The 26,016-nt window shown below is 42.8% G+C and overlaps 4 protein-coding genes across 5 annotated transcripts; 3 read left to right on the top strand and 1 right to left on the bottom strand.

Annotated features, from left to right (window-relative positions):
- The first annotated feature begins 622 nt into the window (after positions 1-622).
- mcrs1 (microspherule protein 1) lies at positions 623-6,314 on the top strand. Its single transcript, XM_052075398.1, has 14 exons — positions 623-824; positions 2,150-2,298; positions 2,445-2,583; positions 2,689-2,853; positions 3,127-3,236; positions 3,335-3,443; positions 3,534-3,672; positions 4,424-4,499; positions 4,794-4,822; positions 4,909-5,001; positions 5,496-5,578; positions 5,676-5,763; positions 5,832-5,959; positions 6,035-6,314. The coding sequence occupies exons 2-14, from the start codon at positions 2,150-2,152 to the stop codon at positions 6,119-6,121; spliced, it is 1,395 nt and encodes a 464-aa protein (XP_051931358.1). The 5' UTR covers positions 623-824; the 3' UTR covers positions 6,122-6,314.
- Positions 6,315-7,824: 1,510 nt separating this feature from the next.
- On the top strand, positions 7,825-13,846 carry suox (sulfite oxidase). The gene is made up of 5 exons (XM_052077346.1): positions 7,825-7,983; positions 10,160-10,230; positions 10,303-10,483; positions 11,492-11,764; positions 11,978-13,846. Exons 2-5 carry the CDS (start codon positions 10,172-10,174, stop codon positions 13,193-13,195), a joined length of 1,731 nt encoding a protein of 576 aa, XP_051933306.1. The 5' UTR covers positions 7,825-7,983; positions 10,160-10,171; the 3' UTR covers positions 13,196-13,846.
- Positions 13,847-15,697: 1,851 nt separating this feature from the next.
- mmp19 (matrix metallopeptidase 19) lies at positions 15,698-20,402 on the top strand. Its single transcript, XM_052077343.1, has 9 exons — positions 15,698-15,860; positions 15,939-16,024; positions 16,352-16,482; positions 17,117-17,329; positions 17,425-17,670; positions 17,954-18,079; positions 18,971-19,135; positions 19,588-19,715; positions 19,787-20,402. The coding sequence occupies exons 1-9, from the start codon at positions 15,762-15,764 to the stop codon at positions 20,009-20,011; spliced, it is 1,419 nt and encodes a 472-aa protein (XP_051933303.1). The 5' UTR covers positions 15,698-15,761; the 3' UTR covers positions 20,012-20,402.
- A 223-nt stretch (positions 20,403-20,625) lies between these two features.
- LOC127608310 (transmembrane protein 198-like) lies at positions 20,626-24,685 on the bottom strand. 2 transcript variants are annotated; one of them, XM_052077345.1, is made up of 4 exons: positions 24,374-24,685; positions 22,836-23,411; positions 21,858-21,935; positions 20,626-21,483 (listed from the first exon to the last, which is right to left on the bottom strand). In XM_052077345.1, exons 1-4 carry the CDS (start codon positions 24,678-24,680, stop codon positions 21,431-21,433), a joined length of 1,014 nt encoding a protein of 337 aa, XP_051933305.1. In that variant the 5' UTR covers positions 24,681-24,685; the 3' UTR covers positions 20,626-21,430. The 2 variants fall into 2 exon arrangements, with proteins under 2 accessions (XP_051933305.1, XP_051933304.1); XM_052077344.1 differs by having other exon boundaries at positions 21,787-21,935; positions 24,374-24,648.
- Between the last annotated feature and the right edge of the window lie 1,331 nt (positions 24,686-26,016).

Here is a 26,016-nt window from a genome sequence, read left to right as displayed (position 1 = left end):
ACACCCTGAACCGGTTGCCAGTCAATCGCAGGGCACAAAGAGATGAACAACCATCCACGCTCACACTCACACCTAGGTACAATTTTGAGCGTTCAATCAGACTTGCATGCATGTTTTTGGAATGTGGGAGTAAACCGGAGTACCCGGAGAACGCGCTAACCACTGGAGCACCGGAACACCCGTTTTGTATTTTTGTGATTTAAGATTATTTTGGACAGAAGACTGTACTCATTCATCCACCATTCATGGTTGAAATATTATCGAATATCGAGAAAATAAATGAGTGAATTTACTTTTGGCTATTCCATGGCCTGCAGTGGATTATTTGTCAGATTATTCATAGATGAATTAAAAAATGTTAAAACATCACGTAAAATGTTTTTTTGTGGTTGTTTTGTATTTTATTATTTTTTAAATATTTTTATATAGCTCTTATTGAAAATACAACAAGAAATATGTATATGAAATAAAAATGCAGTCAATGTTATTTAATTTTTATTGCAATTTTGCAGAAGTAATGTCGTGGTAGGTTACATTATAATACAGTAAAACCAATTTCTTTTGTACTGTACCACGCTGCTGTCCATCCAGTCCACACGGTGCCGCTATTGCGCCGTGAACATTTTAACCGACTTCGCCGTTACCTTTCAAGAAGAAGAAAATATGACTACAACGAGCTTTATGCTAACTGATTTTTGTCCCGATGACGCTATGTAGTGCAATCAAGAAACCACTTACACTGCTTTGATTGACTACGTATCGATATACAATACACACGCAGTCAAATACTGGATCTAATACCACAGTAAACCAACGAAGGAACGGTGAGTCACGAGAACGTGCACCTCGCTAGTATTAGCTTGCTAATCAATAGAGGCTAACTTTGGCTCACATTGGAGCAATTATTTAGCTCAACAAATACTGGCCTGGAAAACACACCCAACCTGTTATTGAAATGAAATCAAGCAAGTGCGATTCACATTAATGTTGTTTTGCATTGATCGTCAGAGCAGATATGACGGAGTCGAGCGTGTTTTGTTCGTTGGGTCGGCCCTGTGGCTAACGCTCACATGTAAACAAAAATACGAGCTGCAAAGGAAAGTGGCATCGCCTGCATTAGTTTGTCCAAAAGGGCGACAAAAAGGATTTTCCATTGTTTTTTGGGGGGGTGAAAGCGCACATCTTAAGTATTTTGGAAATGTTGTTGACATTTTTAGATAAGTTTTAGGTTCACTCATTATTAAGGAAACATCTTAATTAATTTTGTTATGGGGGGGTATCCATTTATGTTTTTTTTAAAATACAAACCTTGTTGCAAACAACAATATACAGGAACACTATAAAATATAAGAACAGTCCACATAAAGCATATAAATAAAGAAATCAGGGAGAAACGTCTTGAGTTTTTTCCCTTAATATAAACTGCAGGATTTACAGTTTTCTGTTCCGAAAGGTTTTGGGGTTCATAGAATTTATGTCGTACCCTAGCAAACTCTCTTTGATCCAAATTAAACACCAGACCATTTCTAAAGTGCATTTTCACCGAGGGTTCAAATTTGAAATGGATAAAATGAAGCCAGTGAGTCAAAATTACAGATCAGACCATTTCTAAAGTGCATTTTCACTGAGGGTTCAAATTTGAAATGGATAAAATGAAGCCAGTGAGTCCAAAAAATCCAAGCATAAACACAATCCCAAAACAGATGGAATATACTCCATTTGAATAGTAGGATCACAGTCAGATTATGTTAATTTCATATTGCAGAAGTTTCATCTTGACAGTGTTGTCTATTTACATCAATCATACATTTCAACTGAATTTCTGAAAGAACCCGCTTGCACAACACTAATGAATGTACTTCAGTGATATCAAGCATCTCATTGTCCATATTTGGAAGCAGCCTAAATCCAAACTGAAGATATTCTATTTGTTGTGTTTTGGGGAGGTTTTTTTCGCTGTCATGACATACAATACATCCATGTTTTGCTGTCTCCTGTATCACTTGAATCTAGCAGTGTTAATAAATGCTTATCATAGCCCATCCCATAGTTTGTTAAAATATCTACTTTATCTCTGCATATGAAGTGATCGTTCGCTGAGAAGGCAAACATATGTCGTGTACGTCTGAATTGTGATCTGTTTGAGCAGATGCAAGCGGTTGAGCCTGGTGTGCCAATGGCGGTAGCAAGTTCACACAGCCGCTCAGAAGACGAAGAGTCGCTTGTCATAAAAGATGTAAAAAGGACGGCGACGCAAGCATTTGGCAGTGGTGTTCCAAAACGCAGAAGTTCCTCCAGGTTACTTTCAATCTATTGTTGTGTTCTGGCTCGGTCCTCATAAAATTATCATAATAAGTAAAGATGTAAATGTGTTGCATCTTGTGCCTCGTGATAGTCTAGTGTACTGAATCTACTGTGTCAATGTTGTCCAACGACACCCGCAGATCGATAAAGAGGAAGAAGTTTGACGATGAACTGGTGGAAAGCAGCCTCGTCAAATCAACGAGTCGTGTTAAAGGTCCTCCTCTCATGGAGCCTTTACGTTGCTCGGGTAGTGAGCCTTCTTCCAGCGAGAAAAAGAAGGTAAAGAGAAATAGTCGGAGTGGAAAAACAGATGTGAAACTTTGATTTTAATTCTAATCTTTTTTTAAATTTTATTTTATTTTTTTAAACCTCATGTCTTTTCAGGTGGCAAAATCGGGACCGTCTTTGACGCCGCCTCTCACAATGCTAATGCATTCTACGTCGATCACCAAAAGAGTCAAAAAAAGCAAACAACCGCTCCACATGACAAAAGACTTGGGTCGCTGGAAGCCGACAGATGACCTGCTGCTTATTAATGCCGTGCTGCAGGTGAGTTTCAAACCTTAATATAGTTCGTTTTTATTGAACATTTACACGCAGCACATTATAACAAATCATTATTACAATTATTGTATTTTTCCTTTTTTCAAAGTGCAGATTGAATGTTTAACAGTTACGATGATACTGTTTGCCGAGCAAATAGGCAGGCTAAATTCGATCTCATTAGTCCTGAAAATGAAAGTAAATTAAATTAAAATAGATTGTGTAGATGTAATAAAGTGTCAATATTGTGGATGTGAATATATGGTTATAATTCTGCAGACAACAGACCTCACATCCGTCCATTTGGGCGTCAAGTTCAGCTGTCGCTTCACTCTGAGAGAAATTAAAGAGCGGTGGTACTCACTGCTCTACGATCCCGTCATCTCAAAGTAAGACGCCGGGCGGGGGCAGCGTATTCTCCTTCAGCCGTGCTGACATATTCCACCCTTGGCTTTCCTCTTCCTCCCCCGCGGTCGTGGCCGTTCAGACTTGCTTGGCAGGCGATGCGGCAGCTTCATCCCGAAGCCGTCGCGGCGATACAAAGTAAAGCTCTTTTCAGCCAGGCTGAGGAAGTACTACTGGCCAAGATTGGCTCGGTCAGTGAACGCCATTCTCTTATCATTGCCTCACTATTGTCATATTATAATGGCATCGGCTGTGTGTTCCTTTGTTTTGTCCTCACACAGACGAGTCAGCCCAAATTAGACACATTCCAGGATCTTCTGAGTAAACACCCGAGTGTTTTTCACCAGTCACGAACCCCCAAAAGTCTGCTGCTCCACTGGCAGCTTCTGAAGCAGTACTACTTACTGGATGACCAGAGTGGTGAGTCGGCCCAAGCATCCAAACCAAATATTGTCTCCTCACTATCGTCACACAAACAAGTAAAGTTAATAGACTTTACTTGAGAAATTTGACTACATATTGACTTGTAATATTGTTTAGATATCATTTTCCTTTTGATTTTTTTGATTACGGTAATTGATTGTGGACAGGATCCACTCGGTTCCATTCACTGCGTTTGTCAATATTTGAAATGATTCAAATCCCTCGGTGTCACTCCAGTTGACATAGCAATTGTTTGTTTTTGCAAACTGAACTTTAATAAAACAACTGACTTACATTGTGCTGTAAATATTTGCATACATATTTGTTGTGAGACAGCCCCGTGGGCCACTGTTTAGCTAATGCATTATGCATAATGCCCTGACCTCACACTGCAGAGGTTCCGGGTTCGATTCCGGCTCCGGGCTGCCTGTGTGGGGTTGGCATGTACACCTCCGTCCCACGGGTTTTCTCCGGGTACTCCGGTTTTCTCCCACATTCCAAAAACATGCATGGCAGGCTGACTGAACACTCCAAATTGTCCATGGGTGTTAGTGTGTGAGGGCGGATGGTTGCTCGTTTCTATGTGCCCTGCGATTGGCTGGCAACCGGTTCAGGTTGTCCCCCACCTGCTGCCCAAAGACAGCTGGGACAGGTCCCAGCATGCCTCGCGACCCTCGTGAGGTTAAGCGGATCAGGAAATAGATGGATGGATATTTGTTGTGTGGTGAATAAGTGTGTTGTGTTGTAGTCCAGCCGCTCCCAAAGGGGGACCAAGTCCTGAACTTCTCTGACGCCGAGCAGATTGTTGATGATGTCAAGTTGAAGTAAGGCATTCTTCAATTTTGACCTCTGTGTTCATTTTGTGACTTGTGACAAAATTGAAATTTGAAAACAAATGAGAGCATTTTTCTATAGTTATTAGGGCCAAAGCTAAAGGCCTCTTGAAATCCCTTTTTAGAATTGTTCTTCCTAAAATCACTAGTTTTTTTTCTTTGGGTGTGGGGGGGGGGGGTTCATTATGCCCCAAAACTCTCAGATTATTGCAAGGTTGTGTGTCCTGGTGAAAATGAATGCGTTTTACACCTCTAATCCATTTGTCAACTTGTCTTCACATCCAGGGAGAGTAGAGATGAAGTATTGGAACACGGTAGGAGCGGTCAAAGTTTCATTTTGCATCATAACGGTCATTCCCCGGATTGAAAGAATGAAAAAAAAAATGCTATCCTTTTCCAGAACTGATGATATCTGATCGCCACCAAAAAAGGGAAATCAGGCAGTTGGAGCAAGAGTTGCCCCGCTGGCAAGTCCTTGTGGACAGTATCACAGGTAGAATGTTGCGCCTTTCATTAAATGACATGAGTCGATGAAACGATTTTATGGATTCATTTAAAACATGTTTGTCAGGATGATTTCCATATTTAAAAAGCGTATGCAGACATGCACTTTTTACCCAAACCACATTACTGTGAACTCAAAGGAGCTAGTTCAGAAAAGCACTGTGTTGCTAAATTCTGACTGCGCTAGCAGCTTTTTATTTTCAATTTAAAAAAAAAAGGAACAAGTGGCTTTTAATTTCTGGTAAGCAGAGAACATAAATGGATTAAATTTCATTTTGGAAGGAAGGAGAAAAATAGCAGAAATCTTTTTTTTTTTTAATGAAAGTAAAAATGTCATTTTAATTCAAGTCCATATCACACAGCCCCACTTTGAAGTAAAGATTTGGAATTTCACCCAAAAATATTGAGTGCTTTTTTTTTACATTTACATTTGAATTTTTTTTTTCACATCGTACTGCACCAAACTGCAACTGGGTGCAACAGGGATGAGCATGCCTGACTTTGACAACCAGACGCTGGCCGCTCTCAGAGGACGGATGGTACGCTACCTCATGAGATCCCGAGAGGTAGGTCAAACCCACTGTGACTAGTGTACCTTGAAGAGCTCAAGTTGCACTCAAGTGCGGTATGTTTCTTACATTCTCTTCATTTCTCCTCCCTCAGATTACGCTGGGCCGTGCAACCAAAGATAAACAGATCGATGTAGATCTGTCATTAGAGGGGCCCGCCTGGAAAATATCAAGAAAACAAGGTATTTGAACTTGATAAGGAGTTGGAAATCCCGGCGCGTGAGGGCGAAATGACAGTTGATGTTTGCAGGAATCATTAAACTGAAGAATAACGGAGATTTCTTCATCGCCAATGAGGGTAGACGACCCATCTACATCGATGGCAGACCGGTCCTGTCGGGTAACAAGTGGAAACTAAACAACAACTCAGTGGTGGAGGTGCATCTCAAGGATATCAGACAAGTTATACAGTATGCCACGTATGGCGTTAACATACCGCATCTCTTTCTATAGATCGCGGGACTTCGCTTCGTGTTTCTAATCAATCTGGAACTCATCTCCCTCATCAAAGCTGAGGCAGCCAAGATGACACAACAGTGAACGCGCAACTCCATATTGTTTATACGTAGAAGTTCTTCTGACTTGGATTTCACAAGTCTGGTCTATGGATCCTTTCCGTGCTGTGCTGTATAGACGCCGTCATGATGGGAGCCCTTTTTCCAGTTTCTGGAATATTTTATTTAAATTGTGTAGTGAATCTTTTCCACGTCAATAAACCGGTATACACACACAAGTTACATTTTCTGTCGTCTTTGTCACACTTTGCACGTCACTCAGATGCTGACGCATACATGAAAAGAAAATATCTAAAACCTTGTATTCATCACACTGTCTTGACACATTTGTCATATTGCAAAATCACGGTAAAAGAAGAACCAAATGAGGTATCTTGGAATTAAAACAGCAAGAACTGCAAAATTTAAAGCTATATATGGAGAAATTTACAATCTGAGAATAACATTGTGGATGCATAATATAAACTAAAAGGGGAACAAAAGGTGCAAGTGCAGCTCAACCAAAATTAAATAAGGGAAATTAACACGTCTTTTTTTTAACGTTATCATCTAAAAATAAAAATAGGAATGCATTTTGTCATTTACAAGAGGTTTTTACGTGGACAGTAAGAATTTTTTTTAAAAAGCCACCGATTGAATGGTAATATTCCCTTTTATTTCAGAAGCGCTACTGTTGGGAAATTTATATAAGAGTAGACCGTCATGTTCTCCGGTCTATTAAAATACTAAAAAAAAATGTACATAACCACACTGTTTTTTAACAGTGTTTTGATGATCATGGTGGTCATTTGAGGCTGTGTGGAAGTGTCCAAATCGTATTTCAAGGTGTAAGTGCATTTATTTCATATTTCTTAAGAAAACGATGATCCAATATAAACCTTGACGTGATAGGTAAAAAATTTGATCAGTTTAGGATTTTGCAGCAAAAAGGAGTTAAAAACATTGTCAGGCCTAACCCTACAAAATGTGTTTCTCAGTGTTATCAAAGGGTGGTATGGTCCCTCTAGTGGTGTACAAAAATATTACTGAGTACAGGTCTGTGATTTAACTTTTAAATCCAATGCATTTGCATTTAAACTTAAAATATTCACGTATTAAAATTAATTAGGTACAATGTTTATTTAATGTGTGTATGAAATATATTTAAAATGCATTATTAAGTGCAGTTTTTGTTTTGTGGTGATTTTCCCATAAGATAAGATAAGATATCCTTTATTTGTCCCACAATGGGGAAATTTACAGCCTCCAGCAGCAAGAATGTATGTAGAAAGAAGAAGAGAAAAAGCACAGTGATAATGATTAAACTGCATAGTTGGATTGGATTGGATACAACTATGATTATTACAGTACTCTGGTTTACAATTATATCAGACGTACTTTTTGAAATTACTTGTGTGTGGTGAATGCTTGGAATTACTTTGCTACAGTTATTTAAAGGGACACTAGAGTGGGTTGAACAAAATGATGTCAGCACGAGAATTGACCCCCTTAAAAGAGTGTGGTTTAAAAGTCGTTGTTTTTTTATGGATTTTTCCAAAACAGATTGATTTTCCTGATTTAAAAAAAAATACATAGCTAAATTGAGCTTGTTCGTGAAAAATGGACCATCCTGGCCGGATGACGACTTTAATGTTGATCAGAATATTTTGGATCACATGACCAAATGTACACGAAAAAAAAAATAGTTTAGAATTATTTCGCTATGAATGGTATTTATGCTCCGTTTTACAACACTACATTTGTGATCTTGAACGTCTCTTCCCCGGTTGCAACTTTATCCGCTGCTGCTGCTGGGATCACATCACGTGTGTTGGGTTTTGGGTTTTTTTTTTGGTGTGTTGCAGTGGCATAGCAGTATAACTCAAGCGGGCGTCTGACAGCGCATACGTAAGTTTATTTTTTTTATTTACCCACACTGCACCCTTAAAACATCATACCAAGTCCTCTTTGTGGGCAAATATTCACGGTCGGGTGTTTTCATGCGCCCTGGTCATCAGTTGCGAAGCTTGCTAACTGTTAGCAACATTAGCCCGAGGAGAAAGTGCACATCTTGTTCTCTACAAACAACCCGTTGACAAACTCCAGAACCCAATACACAGTCTGTCCTTATAGTGTCAGCCTTTGCAGTTAATTTACTAACATATGAGTATATATCTTATTGAGTTGGTTATTTGTTTAAAGAGTTTGTTTGTTTGTTTGTTGAACATATAAACAGATAACAGAAATTTGGCAGGGATAGTCATCATTCGCACAATTTACATGTTCAAAGGAAGTAGGAAGAAGTGAAAAACTAGTCCTACCCCTTGATCTTTGTGAACTTTAACTTGGTTGATATTAATATAATAATAGATGATTCATTTATATTATATATTAATATATCAAAAATGTATGAAATAAATCTGATCACGTGCAATTTATAATGGCGCATTGTAGTCACCTTCGTGCACAAAAGTTCGTTCAAGCTCAGCTGCTCAACATTTTCAGTTATTTGCTGTTGTATAGCCTATTCTCAAAATGCAAATGATCTGTTAACTTTATTTTCAAAGAATAGTTTGTTTTGTTATTGTTTGGTTGGTGTCTGATGTGAAACTGCAACATTGCACAATTTATTGGACAGACTTGTTTAAGATCACACAGCGTAATTTGGGTGGCATTTTATTTAGTATTTTTATCTTTTTATTTTTGACAATATCTGTAAATTTAGTTTCCTGCTCTTAATTGTGAGTGCATACTTGATGGTTTTAAATGCTCCTGAAATTAAGTGCTGCTTGACGAGCCAATATTGTGTTAATGTACTGTTAATGTGTGTATGTGTTCACTGAAAGCCTACGGTTGAAATGCATGGCCCGCCACCGGATCTGAGTCACGTTTATTGGAGGCCTCCATTGCACTTAATTGTCACTTATCTTTCAGTTCAGTGCCCCAATCGCGTTTGATTGTTCTTTCAAGTTGTTCTGGCTGCCCGTGTGTCATTTCCTTCGCATGAGTCTTCCCAGACATCTTGATATTAAATAAAAAGTGTGGGGGGGGGGGGCGGCTGGGTGTGTGTGTGTGTGTGTGTGTGTGTGTGTGTGTGTGGGGCTGTGTGTGTGTGTGTGGGGCTGGGTGTGTGTGTGGAGTGTAGGCGTGGACACACTAAATAATTTCCCCCTCTTAACCGCCTAAGACCCGTACTGTACTCTTACTGAGTGACAAAAAAAAAGAAAAAAGACAAAAAATATCATTAGCCATTGTTTGACCTTCGACCTTTGTCTCTTCGCTAACACAGTGGAATTACTTTTGACCAAATTAGCCCACTTTAACTGGAAAAAAACCCACATTACAAATGTGTGTTTGCTCAGATTAGACAGAATATTTTCAATGGTCGAAGATGTTGATTTAGAGGCCCGCACAAAATGCAAGATTAATTTTCTTGGAACAGACAGAATAAAGAAAAAAATCTCAAATAAGATCACCAATCTATTGTGTCACTGCAGTTTTCATGAATAGTTTTCATTATTTTATTTAATTTTTTTTTAATGTTCGGTTTAGTTCTGCTAATATTTCTTAAAGCTTCATATATCGTTGTTGTTCGATACTGGCGCATCTCAAGAAAAGAGAAAAATTGCTTTCGGGCTGAATTGTAGTAGAAGTAGTCAGTATCCTGCATGATCAGTGTTTACCAACAGAGCTCCTTTTTTGTGAGCTCTCTGCTGATTGGTGGGTTCGGGAGGAGGTGTCGAGTTGAAAGTTGCACTTTGGCATTTTGACTAGAATGTACCCGTAACAGATGCTTTGGAGTGAGCGCCGGCGTAAAAACAGCATCAGGATAAAAATCGACGTCTGCACACATTAGATTGCGCCTCATCCACAGTGACCGTCTGTGACATGGAAGGATGATAGGAAGTCACATCTTTTCAAAATAAAACTGCAGCAGTTTAACGACACCCTCCGTTACTCATTCACCAACGGGGAGTTTATCGACTCAAAATATGACCTCCCGATTCACAGCATGTGTTCACGCTCTTTTTCGTTTTTCATTTCATATTTGATCCAAATCTTCTCGTTGTGATCTTCCCTACAGAACATTAATGCAATGCTCGTGCTTCGACACTGTCACCGTCTAACGCGTTTTGGTCCGCTCAGCCCTCAAAGGTACTGTGTGGCTTTTCTCATCCCTCTTTGAAGTGAACTGGGGTCCTCACCATATTGTCTCCATTTTCCTAGACCCCAAGCGTCCTCTGCTGGAGCGTGGTGTTCGCTTCGTCTCGTGAGCAGCAGCAACAATAATGACAGCAAGGAACAGAGATGGGAGCACCCTGGACACGCTCCAAACTTGCGACTCGCCTTTGCGGGTCTCCTGGCCGGGACGGGAGCTGTCCTGGCATATGGCCTCCACCATCACAAGGTCAGCTCTCTGTGCATCTTTGTGCAACGTAAGCTTAAGAATTCATGCGAAATGGTTGGGAAGACACGCCCGGTTGTTTCAGTTGATAAGATAAGCAGTAGAGATCCAGCTGTGAAAGGAATAAATGGCTCATTAAAAAGAACAAAATAACGTCCCCGCTGACTGACTTAATTATTTTATGGATGGAGGGCATACATGTATATGACCAAAAATTTTAATTTTGCAAGAATAAAATTGTATCTTTTTTAGATGAATACTTTCATGCAAGCTGATAACATGATAAGATGTCCATTGTTGTAACAATTGCCCATGAAAGGGTTAAAGTCGGAATTGTGGTAAAGATGTACGTTTTTGAAACTAGTCACCAGTTTTTTTTGAACATTTTAAAAACTCAAGCATTAAGTCAGAATTTTTATGAGAATAGTTGAATATGCTCAGTTTTGGATTTTCTAAAGCATATCTTTCTGGTTTTCGAGATTCTTTTTAGATTCAAGTTTTATATTTCCGATAAAAACCTTTCAAAATTAGGTTTTTAAAAATGTATTTAAATGATACATTTAGGGGAATAACGTTGGTTGTTTGAGAGATAACAAAATCTGATATTTTAGCTCTGACACCATTTTACCACTTTGGCTCTATTACTCTTGTAAGCTTGAACTCCAAGAAAGAAAGTTTGTTCGTGTTGTCGGCTGCCACGCCCGACCAGGCCGTGTTTTTGCAAACGGTGCAGCAGAAACCTGACTCGGCACATTAGTCAGTTTTCGACTCCCACTTTCAGTGACTCAGCTTGTTCCTCCTGAACTCAGCCTCCCCGTCAGATCTCGGTCATCTCTCATTTCTGTGTCAGGAAATTTGGACAACTACCTATTTGGATAGTGTGGATGATTTCCAAACTGATGAGAAATGATTCAGTGCAGAAGACATCAAGTCACCGTTGACAAAGTGGCTTTCGACGCCGCGCTTTGCGATTGATGACCTGTTGACGGCGTTCTTATCTCTGCCGTGCAGGCGGAGCAGAGCGACATTGTGAGCGCTCAGCTGAAAGCGCAGCCCTCCCAGCTTCCCGTCTTCAGCCAAGAAGAGGTCACCAAGCATCGCACGCCGAAAGATGGCGTGTGGGTCACTTACAAAGGCGGCGTCTACGACATCACCGAGTTTGTCGCCGTGCACCCCGGCGGGGATAAAATCCTGCTGGCGGCAGGCGGGGCCCTCGAACCCTTTTGGGCGCTTTATGCAGTGCACAACCAAGAGCACGTGCTGGCCATGCTCTCTGAATATAAGGTGTGAGGAACACGAGTGTCATGATGGGGAATAAAAAAAGCTTTAGCTTGCCGCTCTACTTACGCTCTGCTTACAAAAGCAGACTTTTGGGACTTGCGTAACAAATGAAACTTGTAAATCAAGGTGCTAATGCGCTGAGGAATGCTAACAGCGGAAGCGTTGTGTCTCCATTCGTCGCATTCATCACCCGTCTCATTTGTGATTGTCTACGAGGTCGGCGAGTTGCGAGCGGAGGACCAGAAAAAGCAGCAGAGCGCGGCATCGTCGGATCCGTACTCGTCCGACCCCGAGCGACATCCCGCGCTGCGCGTCAACAGCCTGAAGCCCTTCAACGCCGAGCCGCCTCCCGAGCTTCTCTCGGATAGCTACGTCACGCCCTCCGCCATCTTCTTCAAGAGGAACCACCTGCCCGTTCCGCGGGTGGACCCGGCGTCGTATGAGCTGCGGGTGGACGGGCTCCCCGGAGGCGGTCTCAAGCTGTCCTTGGAGGACTTAAAGAAGCGCTTCCCGAAGCACACGGTCACGGCCACGCTGCAGTGTGCGGGCAACCGGCGCTCCGAGATGAACGCGGTCAAGCAGGTGAAGGGATTGAACTGGGGCATTTCGGCCATCAGTAACGCCACGTGGGCGGGCGCGCGCCTTCGCGACGTGCTGCTGGCCGCCGGATACGATGCGGATGCGGCGCAGTGGGCTCGCCACGTGCAGTTTGAGGGGCTGGATAAAGACGTGACGGGGACGACGTACGGCGCATCCATCCCTGTCAACAAGGCCATTGGCGAGGAAGGCGACGTCCTGCTGGCTTACGAGATGAACGGCGAGCCTCTCCCCCCCGACCACGGCTTCCCGGTGCGGGTCGTGGTGCCCGGAACGGTGGGGGCCCGTAACGTCAAGTGGCTGTCCAAGATCACGGTGAGCGCGGAGGAGAGCGGCAGCCACTGGCAGCAGAACGACTACAAGGGCTTCTCGCCCACCACCGACTGGGACACCGTCGACTTCAAGTCGGCTCCGGCCATCCAAGAGCTGCCCGTCCAGTCGGCCATCACCGTGCCGGCGGATGGCGCCGCGGTCCCCCGCGCAAGCGAAGAGGTGACCGTGAAGGGCTACGCGTGGAGCGGCGGCGGACGAGAAGTGGTGCGCGTGGACGTGTCCCTGGACGGTGGGAAGACGTGGCAAGTGGCCGAGCTGAGGAGCAGCGACGGGGGGCAAAGTCCCGAACCTTCACCCCCGCCCGGGAGAGCCTGGGCCTGGAAGCTGTGGGAGCTCACGGCCCCTCTTCCCTCGGAGGCCCGCCAGCTGGAGATCGTCTGCAAGGCCGTGGACAACAGCTACAACATGCAGCCCGACACGGTCGCTCCCATCTGGAACCTGAGAGGGGTGCTGAGTAACGCCTGGCACAGGGTGAAGGTCAACATCGTCGACAGCGATGAATAGGTTTCATCGGACCGTTGTTTGATGACACCCCCCCCCCCCCTCTCCCCAAAATGACTTTCAGAACGCTGCCAGTCTATGACGGTGCCAAATTGATCCCCGCTCATGCAGACTTCTTCTCTGGAATTTAGAAGTTTGAACAAGAATTGGGGTGACCAAGCCAAGTCTGTGTAGAAAGTCATTTGAGCATTGATCAAATGTCTCCGATGTCCTTTCGAAGATCCGTGTAATAACACGCTCTTTGTTTGCTCAAGCATAGGTGCCAAACTCAAGGCCCAGGGGCCATATCTGTCCCGAGAAAGCAAATTATGCGCATCGACGTCATGTTTCTTACCCTAAAATAACCAAATTGCAAATTGTCTTCATTTTTCAAAAAGTTGAGATATTGCAAGCATTTATTTTTGTTACCAATCCCCCCCCTTTGATCATGAATTGATCATGTGTAATCGATAGGAAAACAGCACGTTGCTGGTATAAATGAAGGAGATGTCCATTATTGTGTAAAAAAATAAAATCATAGGAATATTTAAGTTTAAAGTTTGACTTCGATCAAAGAATCTTGTCATATTGGAATTTGTTCATATGAATGAACAGTGAAAGGTGCTGACTGTGATAATTGTCATCGAAGACAGGGAATAAACAGATTGAAATTTGTACTTTAGTCACTGATGATTTATTTCCAGCTGATGGGGGAGGTGGGGTTGCACTGTCAGTGTTTTATTCCCTTTTTATTCAGTTTAAATGTTTCTGTCACCATCAGTCTTGATTTAAGCTTTTTGCAGATGCTGGCTACACACTGATGCACTTATCCAAATCAGTATTGAGTGAGTGAAAAGACAATTTTTGCAGTTTCTCCAATAATGTTATGTGCTCCTAACCAGATGAGATAGCCTGTCACATGCTGGTGATACATTCTTTGGTTCTTACAAGCTCAACAAGATTTTGCTAAAACTAAGCTTGCACTTTGCCCCCTGGAGGTGTCCCAAACACCAAAAGACAGTCAGGCAATTCCCACCGAAGATCAGGAGCAAGGCGCTCACCAAAGTGCTTCTATGTAACGATGTGGATGTGGCTTCCGTGCGTAAAGGTTGTGAAAGCAAAATGAGAGCATCGGAGACTTCCAGCCACATCCTGTTTTGGGTGTTTTGGTTATTTTGGCTTCAGGCCTCGCGTATATCCCCTGATTTTCTTTGCACGCACACAGAATTGTGTAACCTCTTGCACATCACCATGTGTTATTCCTGATGTATCTCAAGACTGCCGTAGACACTTCGAAGCCCAATATCACTCATGGCTTCCAAAAAAAAAAATCTCTGCCACGTATTCCAGAAAAACCGTCCTGTGGAGAAGTATTTTGACTGTTTTGTTTTACAACGTGTCCTCTCAGAATACTCTGTGATTCATGGCTTCCCAAACATTGGGGTACGCACAATAGATCAAAATGTCCTGAGTGCAGGATCTTTGGTTTTAGGGTTTTAAAAAAAACGGACCCAATGAGTCATTCGAGAATAAACCTCGTGTCTGTTTATGCGCTACTGAGAATTGCTAGCCACTAAGACAAGAACAATAAAAAACACTTAAGGCGAAATAAAGAGGAAACCCATAAAATCAAACAAACATCTCCGTATTAAAATTGAGCCGTGTGTCTAGACATAAGTAGGGTCGCACAATTCGAGGAGTTGCATACATATCCCGTGGAAATGTGTTGGTGTTAATTTTTTTTTTTTTTTTAATCAAAGGAAAGGTGAGAACGGCTACTTAACATACTGTATGTCAAAAAAGTTGCTGGATCTGCATTGTATGATGTCTTATCAAAAGCTAAATGGTCGCTTCATTACACAGTTGAACAATGAAATGCGCGTTGCTTCAAGATTTTACTGCGGCTGCACTTTTGTAACTTTATTGCGGTTGATGATGATGATGTACATGAGTCAGGGGTCGGAGGTCAATCACAGTATTTCTTTTTGACATGAGCGGGCCTTCCTACCTCTCTGTTAATTGGACTTCTCTGTCAATAATGACCAAAAAAAATAAATTAAAGCAAAATCATCCATCCATCCATTTTCTATAGTGCTTAAGTGCTGAAAACGGCTCCCTTTGACAATGCAGCCTACCTGTGTGCATAATCTCACCGTGGGTGGGTTTTCTCCGGGTATTCCGGTTGCCTCCCACATTCCAAAATGCGCCAGGTCAAATCATCAACTCAATGCACTTTAATATTTCAACTCTTGAGTTAGCGCCTTCACCAAATTATGTTGCTTTGCAACCATGAGAGTTCCTCTTCTCGGTCTTAACCTGCAGCCGGTTGCCTCTACGCATGTTATAAAATTTATTATTATTATTATACAGCACCAACGATTGCTGTGACTTCTCTCAGAAAAACTTGACAAGACAACGGCGTGCGCGCAGATTTAGTGCAGCCTTTTTCTCGAATCTGCATTCTTCCCTGATGGCTCATTGTCTCCTCGGCGCTGAGTCACACGCCAGGCCCGCTTTAAAAAGTACCGTCGCCTGCTCTGGCTGAGCACTCCAGTGTAGAATTCCGAGTGGGGAACCTCAGAGCTCAAAGATGGAGCGCAGCGGGCAGCTGCTGGTGGTGCTTTTGGTGCTCGCTTGCAGCGGCGCTTTCTGTGCAGTGGTGCAGTGGATGGAACTGAATGAGGCACAGGTAATATGCTTTTTCAGTGTACTGTTTGAACTACAATTCCAGGAACTCCATTAATGGTTTTTTTTCTGTACATCTTAGGCCTATTTGAAGCAATATGGCTACCTGAATGAGCCCAGTGATCCGCTCGACCCCAACTACCTGGAGGAGGTCATCCAAGCTCTTAGGTAACTTGAAAGGCACTTAAAAAGAGAGTGAGAATTGTTGCTAATATTTTTGCCTCTCTGCTGCTCAGCATTGTTTTGCTGATAGCGATTACGATAACATTAGCAAAAAGACGTCAAATAATACTAGATGAAGACTCCATGTTATACAATCTGCAACCAGTTGACAAAGATGACCCCAATCGCACACACGTCATAAACGCAGAATACTGAATGCACTTGGTTGTGTTGAACTTATTAGCCTGTGCAGGTGTTCAATGTCATGGCCATGCGTCAAGTCTCCCTCTTGACCACAGTTTGATTGTTTATTTTGTTTGTTTTTGTCTCCAGGGTTTTCCAAAAGGTGAATGAGTTGCCTGCTAGTGGAGAGTTGGACGAAGCCACCCTGGCTGTGATGAGGCAGCCTCGCTGTGGCTTGGAGGATCCCTTCAACAAGAAACAGCACAAGTACAGAGTGATGGGTGATTAATGCTTCATGACTCGAAATATCTATGCTGCACAGATGTGTTTTGCAAAGCTTGATATCCTGTCGTCGGGCTGAAGAATCAATCAAATTCAAATAGACGACACGATGCAATTTTCAAATCGCAAAGGCTGATTTGTTTTGGGGCGGGAGGGGCGGAAATATGTTTCCTCTATAATTGTTTGATAGAAGTTTGCGTGGTTCTTGTAGTGATTGGAGTAATTGGATATAGTAAAATAATTTGACATACAGAATTGTATGTTTTAAATGTAACTTTTTTTTGTTGTTAATTGGTTGAATGTAAATACCCGACAAAAATTTATTTGGTTTTATTTTGAAAAATCCCGCGTATATTTTACTTCTTAAAAAACATAAATTAATGTAATCATCAAATAGAATGTAAAAGAAGCAAATGCACTCGTTTCTTTGCCGCTTTTTTTTTTTTGCCTCTGTTCAATGGACATGTTTTGCTGCTCCGTCTGGTGTTCGCACCTTGGCCACCGGGGGGCAATGTAACGCAAACTTAGGATATAAATGGAGACCACCACTCCTCTCAAGAAACCGAAGTCGTCATTGTTCTTTGCAGAGGGTAAAGAAGACATGCAGACGCTACTGTATTCATATCTTCTCAGGTCGCTGGAGGAAAAAAAATCTGACCTACCGCATTTACAACTACACACCGGACATGAAGAAAGCCCTGGTGAAAACAGCCATCCAGGAGGCCTTCAAGTACTGGAGTGACGTGACGGACTTGACCTTTAGAGAGGTGGAATACGGAAGAGGTGACATCAGGATCGCCTTCCACAAGAGAGATGGCTACTGCAGCATTCCGTTTGATGGCCGTGGTTAGTCTTTTTTTTAAAAAAACTTTTTGTTAAAATGGAATATAGCTGCTGATTCATCATCATCATCATCAACATCCTCCTCTACTCCTTTGCAGGTCATGTACTGGCCCATGCGGAAGCACCAGACTCTGGAATGGTCCACTTTGACGAAGATGAGTTCTGGACGGAGGGGACATACTACGGCTCTAATTTGCGTATCGTGGCGGCCCATGAAATTGGTCACGCACTCGGCTTGGGTCATTCTCAGTTCAGTAATGCCCTCATGGCTGCCGTTTATACCGGTTACCGGAGCAATTTCAAGCTGCACTTCGATGATGTGCGAGGCATCCAAGCACTATATGGTGAGTCATTCAAAAACAGTGTCAGTCCTACTGACTGAAAGGCGACCTGAAATATTGCATACAGACGACTTCTTTCGATAGATAGATAGACAATCGTTGAAAGCAATGCCTTTTAGATATAATATTGCTCTCTTGTAGTCGCATACTGAAAGCTGTTTGTAATCATTTTTGCTATAAATTAGTGCAATCAAGCAATCATTTTTAAAAACGAATTCATCGTACTTTTTTTAAATGCATAAAGAATGGCTCCCGAACCACTGTGTGTTTTGTTTTTTTTCCCTAGGCCAACCTACAACCAACACTTTATCTACTCCAACAACTTCAGACAGTGTCTTTCCTACTGAAAGCAGTAGTGACACTGAGAGCATCCCTGATCCGTGCACGGCCACACTGGATGCCATCATGCTTGGTATGACGCCAGAGAGCAAACATTTAAAACATCGTGGTAGCACCATGATAAACAAACAAACAAAAAATAATAGGAAGATCTACCTGTTTGCAAAAGTAAATTAATTTTCCCAGTTATATCGTCACACGTGTCCCATCAATCATCACAGGGACATATCACCACAATGTCATATCAATGGGGTGAGCTATTAGGAGTTGAGGTAGGGTTTAGAGCAGGGTTTTTCAAACATTTTTGAGCCAAGGCACACTTCTTTCATTGAAAAAATCTCGCAGCACACCACAAGCTGAAAATGTAAAAAATAAAACCCGCTTATTTTAACAATTAACGTGTTATATTGTTACTATAACCGTTTTTAACATTGAAGAATGACGTTATAACAGCTAGAATTGGAATCAAATGATCACGAAGAAAAAAGTATTTTATCGTCTTTAACATTTATTATAAATATTATTATCGTTTCACCGTCGTCCTGCATTCATACGTCACAAATTCGCTTGTCTCTCGTCTAAACACAAGGCAATTGGCTAGCTGTTGCTGCTCCCCAGCGGTATGGGAGGGTACTACACGATTACTTTCTGGGCGATTGACCGCACAGGCATACAAATTGGATATTTTCTCGCGGCACACCTGGCAATGTCTCGTGGCACACTGGTGTGGCACAGGGTTTGAAAAACACCGGTTTAGAGTACAGTTATCATTCGAGTAAATCGATTCTTTAGGGGTATGATTAGGATTTCTTTTGGAATATCAGTTTAAACTGAGTTGTAACGGTAAACGGAGAGTTGGAATAAGTTTAGCAATTACAGTATGCAGTTCACCACGAGGGGTCGCTGCCTTTCTCTCAGCCTTCAACTGTGTCCCAGACCTCCCCTTTCATATTTGTCCAATTAGGTCCTTGGATGAAGACATTTGCTTTCAGCGGGAAGTACGTGTGGACCATCTCAAATCTGGGACACAACACACCAATAAGGATCGATAGGCTGTGGAAGGAGCTCCCTGGGAACATAGATGCAGCGGTGCAGTCGCCAAGGACCGATAAGACCTACTTTCTTAAAGGTAAATCACCGCCGAGTGAGTCACTACACTACATTGGCGTCATTATTTGTTTGGATTTAAGGCTAGCTGATTAGCTGTTGAACGATTTAAACCTATCAAATCATCTTAGCCACTCACAATGCACTTGTAAAGTATGGTTTTCTACCTCCGAGAGAATTAATAATTTGGACTCGTTTCGAGATGCCTGATTCAGAGTTTGCGTCACTTTTGGAAAGTTTTACACTGCAATAACATATTATAAAAAACGAAAAAAGTGATGGAATGAGGGATGTATTGCTTAATTTAAGATAAATTATCTGCCACACTGTAAAAAAAAAAGGCTGCCTGGTGCATTTTGAAAAATTTGAATTTGAGACATTGAGCAACACAAGTGGTAGGTTAGCATCATTGACGACATCTGCTATGCTCTCCAAGTATGCATTTTTTTGGTTTTGTTTTGGCTGTTTCTGTAGGTAATCAAGTGTGGCGGTACACTGGCTTTGTGCTTGACTACGGCTACCCTAAAAAAGCTCAGCGCATCCCCCCTAACATTGATGCGGCTTTGTACGTGGAGAAGAACAGGAAGCTTATTTTCATCAAGGTAAATCTTGAGCGTGCTCCTCATTCGGGTGCTCAACGTGCAGTCCGTTCATGGCATTTGTTTGCTTGCAGGGTTCTAATTACTGGCAGTGGGATGAGCTGAAGTACAACATATTAACTCCCAGGCCGCTGTCCATGCTCTTCAGCGGCGTTCCCGCCAGCCCGGACGCCGCCTTCACTTGGACCAACGGCAGGGTGTACTTCTTCAAGGAGGATAACTACTGGCGTGTCAATGAGCTGCTGAGGGTGGACAGAGGATACCCATTGAGTAAGAAAGAGCGGTGGATGGGATGCTGAGGGCCGCTCGACAGGGGGCAGCAGACACCCAAAAAGCAGGGTCCTGCTACAAGGGGCATTTTTTTTATTCAACAGAGAAGGACCTACTTTCACTTTGTGCTTTTTGACTTGAGAGAATGATATAAGATTTTGTATTATGTCGGGAAGAAATTAAACAAAAGGCCTTCCTTTGTTTTTTATTCCCTCTCTCACAAACATGTGCATTGGATTATGAGTATTGATGCTTTGAAGGGGACGTAATGTGATAATGGAAGCATGCTCTGTCAACCAGACCACTTTGACAATGTTTCCATTGTGCACAGATTCACCCTGGGCCTCCTCAAAACAGCACAAGCTGTGATTGTATATTTTTGCACAAATAAATAAACTATGATGCCCCCCTCCCCCAAAACACCGTGTTGTGATGCAAACACTCAAAAGGACAGAAAGAAAAGAAGAAATGTTTTGTTCCTGACTTGTGTGGGCAACAAGAAATAAATCTTGGCTGCACACAGCGTGGCAGGGAGGACCAACTCCAGAATAGGAAATCCTTCCAATGACCTCTTTATTGCCTGAGAAAGATCAGGTTGCTAAGAGCCCAAAAGGAACAAAAACAATGGGTCTCATTGAACTACTAAGTATTAAACATGTAGTTTATTCTTTTCTATCAACATGTATGTACACAATTAGGAAGAAAAAAAAACGTTGAAATGTCCCGGCTAAAGTCAAACAGGATAATGACTGCTACCAATCAAAAACACTTTTTAAAAAACATCACTACCTTGTACTTGGTTGTATGACAAATAAATTATAACGTTTGACAAGCACACGCAGACTAAAACTTCACAAAAAAAAATCTGAGTGCAACTAAAAGAAAAAAGGCTTTAACGCAATCACCAATGAGTTTTTGCTTCACTATGACATATTGCAGCTAAAAGGTAATAAAAAAAAAAACATCACACGTCCTTCAATGAGAAACGGTAACAACGCAACACTTGAAGGCAATGCAACTTAACTTTTGAAGTACAGTACATGTCAGATTTACTAGCTGATAGAAATGCACCACAGGCTCTGTTATGTGGTCAATGCACGATGGGAGAAACAAGAGAACCTTCTGTGGCTTGTGTCTTGTTCCTCTAAGAAGCACCGCAGTTCTAGTGGCGTTCAATGTTCTTCATTCCCAATTTAAAAAAAAAAAAAAGCAGCATCCCTCTCCACTGGTAATCCTCTATTCACATGCAGATCAACAACAAAACATTCTCACAAGTTCTTCAGAACAACACAAGCACGTAACGGAACCAGAATGTCCCTTTTTCTTCTCTCCTCTTTTAAAAATAGTTTGCTCAGACCCTGACGACGGGAGTTGTCGTTGTGAGGGGCACCGTGGAGCCCGTGTCACAGTCCAAGTCAATCATAGTGTGGTTGGTGGTGCTCTGGCTACTAAGGGAAGTCCCGGTGCCCATTTGTCTGTCCCGCAGACTTTGCAGGTAGCTCTGGAAAAAAAACATGCAGACAGTTTGAGTTAGATGGCATTGTTGCGATCCAGACAAAGTATGCAGTGGACCCTTGGAACTCAAACGACTTGATGATAGAACATTGAGTCATCGGTTTCTATAACACTTATCTTCGTCTGAGCAGCGCGCTGCGCTGCTCATGATAGAAGCATAGAAAAGAAAATCCGGTTGAAAAGCCTCAGAGCCCGGTTTGAGTTCCGAGAGTCCACTGTGCACGGTTAAGAAATCAAGATGGAAGGAGAGACAGAAACCACAGCACACGCCATGTTGGGTGACACTGACCGGTGCCAGAAGGTCCCCAGCGTAACGTTTCACTGGGGTGGCTTTACGGCGGTATGTGCCTTCCTGCCCACCTGCCTGCTGTCGCTTCCTGGCGTCCTTCTCTCGAATGCGCATCAGCTGTACTCTCTTCTGACGCCGACTTAAAACCACTAGAGGGGAAAGGGCAAATGTGAGCGTCGCTTCATCGGGGCATCGTGTGCGCAAGCTCCCACGCGCTATTGCCAAAGCTACCTTGAGAATCAGCTTTGTTACTTGAAACTAAGCTACTTTCCTGCTTACTTGATTTGAAAAGTAACAGAGTACAAGTTACTTTGAGTTCAATCAACAGGTGCCAACAATTCTGGGCTTGTTTTTATTACAGTACATTAAAAAGTCTTCCTAGGCTTCACTGAAAAAAATTTCAGGCGGTCTGTTTCGGTCTCTGATCTGCAACTGTATCAGACTTATAATGCACATTGCTTATGAGTACAAGCTTGAATGCGCTGCTATCCATGCTTACTCCTGCCTCCATTTTTTAGTTTTGTTTTTTTGTGGTCAAAATGTGACATGTGCAAAGGTGATATCACTTTCCTCAGGCGGAATGCGAAATGGGGAACTCCCAGAATGCTTCACTTCTGAACTCTCAACATTGTAGTTTCCTTTTCTTATGTACCGGTATTCTATAATGTACTGTAAGTTGGCTGTGTTTCTTCATCTCGGAATTCATGTTATTTGTTAATTATTAGTTTTGTTCTACATACACGCATGAGGGGAATGCGGGATTGAAAACTTGTGTGTGATTCCTATTCAAATGTCTAATGTTACTCACCGCTGCCCAAAAAGATGGTCAATGACAGATCTGCAAGCTATTTGTCAACATTATTAATTGATCTGCGGTAACGGAGCGCTACTTTGTAAACAAACTTCGGCCGGATTGCTCCACCGAGAAAAATAACGTGCTGGATTCATCGTTGCTGTAAAAAACGGATGCTGTGCAGCAACGCGTTACTTTCTAACACATCATTGGCATCTCCGGTCCAACGGTACGAGTCACGCCATTTCATCCTCACCCTCGGTGTGGGAGAACCTGCCGTCCGTCAGTTTCCACTGGACCAGGACTCCGAGGAGGCTGAGGGTGGGCCAGATGCCCAGAATGACCAAACTGTACCAGCAGAGCGGCGGACCCGGCGAAAGACGCAGGCAGCCGTACACGTGCGAGGCCAAAGCCAGCATCTCCACAAAGTAGTCGGCGCACACCGTCATGATGGCGGCGCCGAACACTGCCGTGGAGAGGACGGTGAACAACTTCTGCCACTGGAGCGTCAAAACGGCGAATAGCATCCCCGATCCTAGCAAGGCGCCCAGGGGCACCCACACCGTGGTGGGCGTGTAGAACTGCAGAGTGAGCAGCAGGGCGGCCAGAGCCAAGAGAAGGCCCAGCAGGAGGCCCGTCATGAAGAGGCCCACGCTGCGCACCATCATGGTGACCAGGCCGCAGAGCAGGCCGATACCGAGGCCGATGCCGGCGCTGGCCTCCACGCTGAGCTGAGTGTCCAGCACGTGCTCCTTGTGGCACAGCAGGAAGATGATAACAGAGCCGAACATCAGACCGGACAGGAACATGACCGCCTTGAAGCAACGGTAACCTACAATACAAAAATGGAGCAATCGTGAGCGACCGAGTTGGCATTGGATCATCATTGCTAACTGTTCGCTATTGGTGAGTCAAATACGGTCGGGTCCATGAATATTTGGACAGCGAGCATCTTTTTTGGCTCCAAACACAATCCCGATGGATTTGAAGTGGAATAAACAAGATGAGCTGTAACTGTAGGCGTCTAAGCTATCATTTGAGGGGATTTACTGTAGATCCAAATCAGAAGACTGGTGTGGGAGTTATTAACGGGAGAACTGGCTGTTCCACGCCCAGGTGGACATCAATGGCTGCCAGTGGAACGGGATCCCTCATATTTATTGATGATGCGAATGCTGAAGAAAGCCACAGAATGAATTCTGAAGAGTTTCAGGCGACAATATTTTCTCATATTCAGCCAAAAAGATGGACAACGATCCAAACTGTGAAAGCAACCAAATAATTTTTCAAGGCAAAGGGGTGGAATGTTATGTCTGGCAATGGCCAAGTCAATCACCTGAACCTGAATATGATTGCAAACAGGAACCCAGGACATTATTGACATGTCTTCAATTATATGTTGCAATATGGTAAAAATATATGTTTTGTTATCTCCGTTTTTGTTTTGTTTTTTTTAGTCAAAATGACAAATATCAGCCTGACTGGTTCTCAATCTATCTGGTAATCCAAACTAAGTGAAAGCTTGATTTATGATTATCAATTTGTCCCATTACTTTTGGATCCTCAAAAAATGGGAGGCAAAATGTAGATGGAAACTGCTGTAATTCCTGCACTGTTCACTTGGTGTGTGTGTGTACCCTCAAATAGTGTTTAAAGACCAAAGGATGAGAATTGTGTCCACTTCCCTCACTTAAGTGTTGCGGGATACTGGACCGTTCCCACTTCTAGCATGCGTGTAATGTGTGTTTGTGTGTGTGTGTGTGGGGGGGGGGGGCTGAAGGGTTTGTTTCTCACCAAAGAAGCAGTAAATGATGCCAAAGAGGCAACACATGGAGCAGATGACAGCTGGGATGATGTCATACTTCCTCTCAATCTCCAAGCTACAGGCGTTGACTTCGGCACTGCCGGTCCCCACCGGCTCTGAGCTTAGCCTGGTGGGATCTGCCATTCTGGGGTTTCGGGTCCAGAAGAAGACCAGGATGCGAGGTAGACTGGCAGCGGGTGTTATCTCAGGTCCATCTGAGCTCCATTTGGTAGCTAAGAAGACAAACATTTGATATGTGTGAATAGTCATCAACACAGGAAATGCAAAACTATTCATGTCGACGATCGCTTGTGTCCACATAATAAACAAAGTCATTCTTTTAAACATCTCTAATGGGGAAGTGAACTAAAACATGTTCTTTACACTAATGTTTTATGTGGCCCCAATAGTCTAAAAAAATGCATTCTGATTGTAGTGCGTTTGTGGAATACGAATTAAGGAGCAAAAATGGGTTTGTTATCATATCAGGGGGCGGCCATTTTGCCACTTGCTGTCGACTGAAAATGACATCACAGTTGCTCAGGGCTCAGGTAAGAACCAACTTCAAATGTCACAAGACCAAGACTCAGAAAACCAGCAATTTAAAAGCTTACTACAAAATTGTACACACACGCGGGCGCACACACACACACACACACACACACGTTATTCTTGTGTGTTGCTTCAATCTCCTTTTACATAACAAAGTAAAGACGTCTCTTTGTTGCTGCAAAGCTGCGACGACTAAACGGATTGTGACTTTTAGTAGGTTAATGTGAGGGAGCAACACGCGGCTGTATGGGTGGACCACTGGCAGGCCTCCAACCTGAGCTCACCATCGATGAGATCCGATTACAAGCAGCTCACGTTTTCCAAGAGAGACAAAAAATAAGTAAAAGAAAAAAAAATCGAGCATATGGCCCTGCTTTTACTGTTAAGGACTGAGACCTGCTACTTTGACAGGAAGTACCCCTCACACTATGCATTATTCCACGTTGACAGTTCAAGGTTTTGTCCAACACACAAAAAAAAAAAACCAGAAACATGCACCTCTGTGAGTTTCCCGGGAACGACTTTACATGGAAAAAATGAGGCCGCGTCGGAAACTCTTCCTTGCTTGTGCGCTTTTTGGTTTCTCTCTTCTGCTTTTGATTGCTATCAGCTGAAGGACAAACGCGGAATATTTCCATCACGGCCATGCATGTGGCCTCTGAAGTATGGAGGACACTTATAAACACGTTTGATGCAACAGTACTTCACCATTATAAGAACGCATGAATTTATTGGTGAATAGAAAACATTTTTCTATGACTTTTTAAAAATTATTCTTTTAGTAAATAGACAAACAAACGTTTTTAACCAATGCCTACATAATAATAAGCCAACAAACAATTGAACTATCCACACGACCACAAACAGGTGCCCTATCAATTCCCGTGCAATTTAAAGAATTATCTATCTCACACTAATGATGTCTTTGTCTTCATAAATGAAATAAAAAGCTTCCAGGTTGATTCCAAATCCAAAAGTGTCCTTTTTACACTTTAACACACGGGTGTCAAACTCAAGGCCCAGGGGCCAGATCTGGCCCGCCACACCATTTTATGTGGCCCGCAAAAGCAAATCAAACATG

Source organism: Hippocampus zosterae, chromosome 9 (genome assembly GCF_025434085.1).
Source record: "Hippocampus zosterae strain Florida chromosome 9, ASM2543408v3, whole genome shotgun sequence".
NCBI lineage: Eukaryota > Metazoa > Chordata > Actinopteri > Syngnathiformes > Syngnathidae > Hippocampus > Hippocampus zosterae.
The sequence above is the reverse complement of the archived record's forward strand: the minus strand, read 5'-3'. Positions and strand labels throughout refer to the sequence as shown.

Coding starts and splice junctions, on each gene's coding strand:
- suox (XM_052077346.1), top strand. CDS start 10,172: ATGCTCGTGCTTCGACACTGTCACCGTCTAACGCGTTTTGGTCCGCTC. Junction 10,231..10,302: donor GGTCCGCTCAGCCCTCAAAG/GTACTGTGTGGC, acceptor CCATTTTCCTAG/ACCCCAAGCGTCCTCTGCTG. Junction 10,484..11,491: donor ATGGCCTCCACCATCACAAG/GTCAGCTCTCTG, acceptor TCTGCCGTGCAG/GCGGAGCAGAGCGACATTGT.
- LOC127608310 (XM_052077344.1), bottom strand. CDS start 24,632: ATGTTTGTCTTCTTAGCTACCAAATGGAGCTCAGATGGACCTGAGATA. Junction 21,936..22,835: donor CAGGTTCTCCCACACCGAGG/GTGAGGATGAAA, acceptor TTTCCCCTCTAG/TGGTTTTAAGTCGGCGTCAG. Junction 21,484..21,786: donor CTGGGGACCTTCTGGCACCG/GTCAGTGTCACC, acceptor TTTTTTTTCCAG/AGCTACCTGCAAAGTCTGCG.
- mmp19 (XM_052077343.1), top strand. CDS start 15,762: ATGGAGCGCAGCGGGCAGCTGCTGGTGGTGCTTTTGGTGCTCGCTTGC. Junction 17,330..17,424: donor CATTCCGTTTGATGGCCGTG/GTTAGTCTTTTT, acceptor ACTCCTTTGCAG/GTCATGTACTGGCCCATGCG. Junction 18,080..18,970: donor ACTGGATGCCATCATGCTTG/GTATGACGCCAG, acceptor TTGTCCAATTAG/GTCCTTGGATGAAGACATTT.
- mcrs1 (XM_052075398.1), top strand. CDS start 2,150: ATGCAAGCGGTTGAGCCTGGTGTGCCAATGGCGGTAGCAAGTTCACAC. Junction 3,237..3,334: donor TACGATCCCGTCATCTCAAA/GTAAGACGCCGG, acceptor GTGGCCGTTCAG/ACTTGCTTGGCAGGCGATGC. Junction 4,500..4,793: donor GTTGATGATGTCAAGTTGAA/GTAAGGCATTCT, acceptor CTTCACATCCAG/GGAGAGTAGAGATGAAGTAT.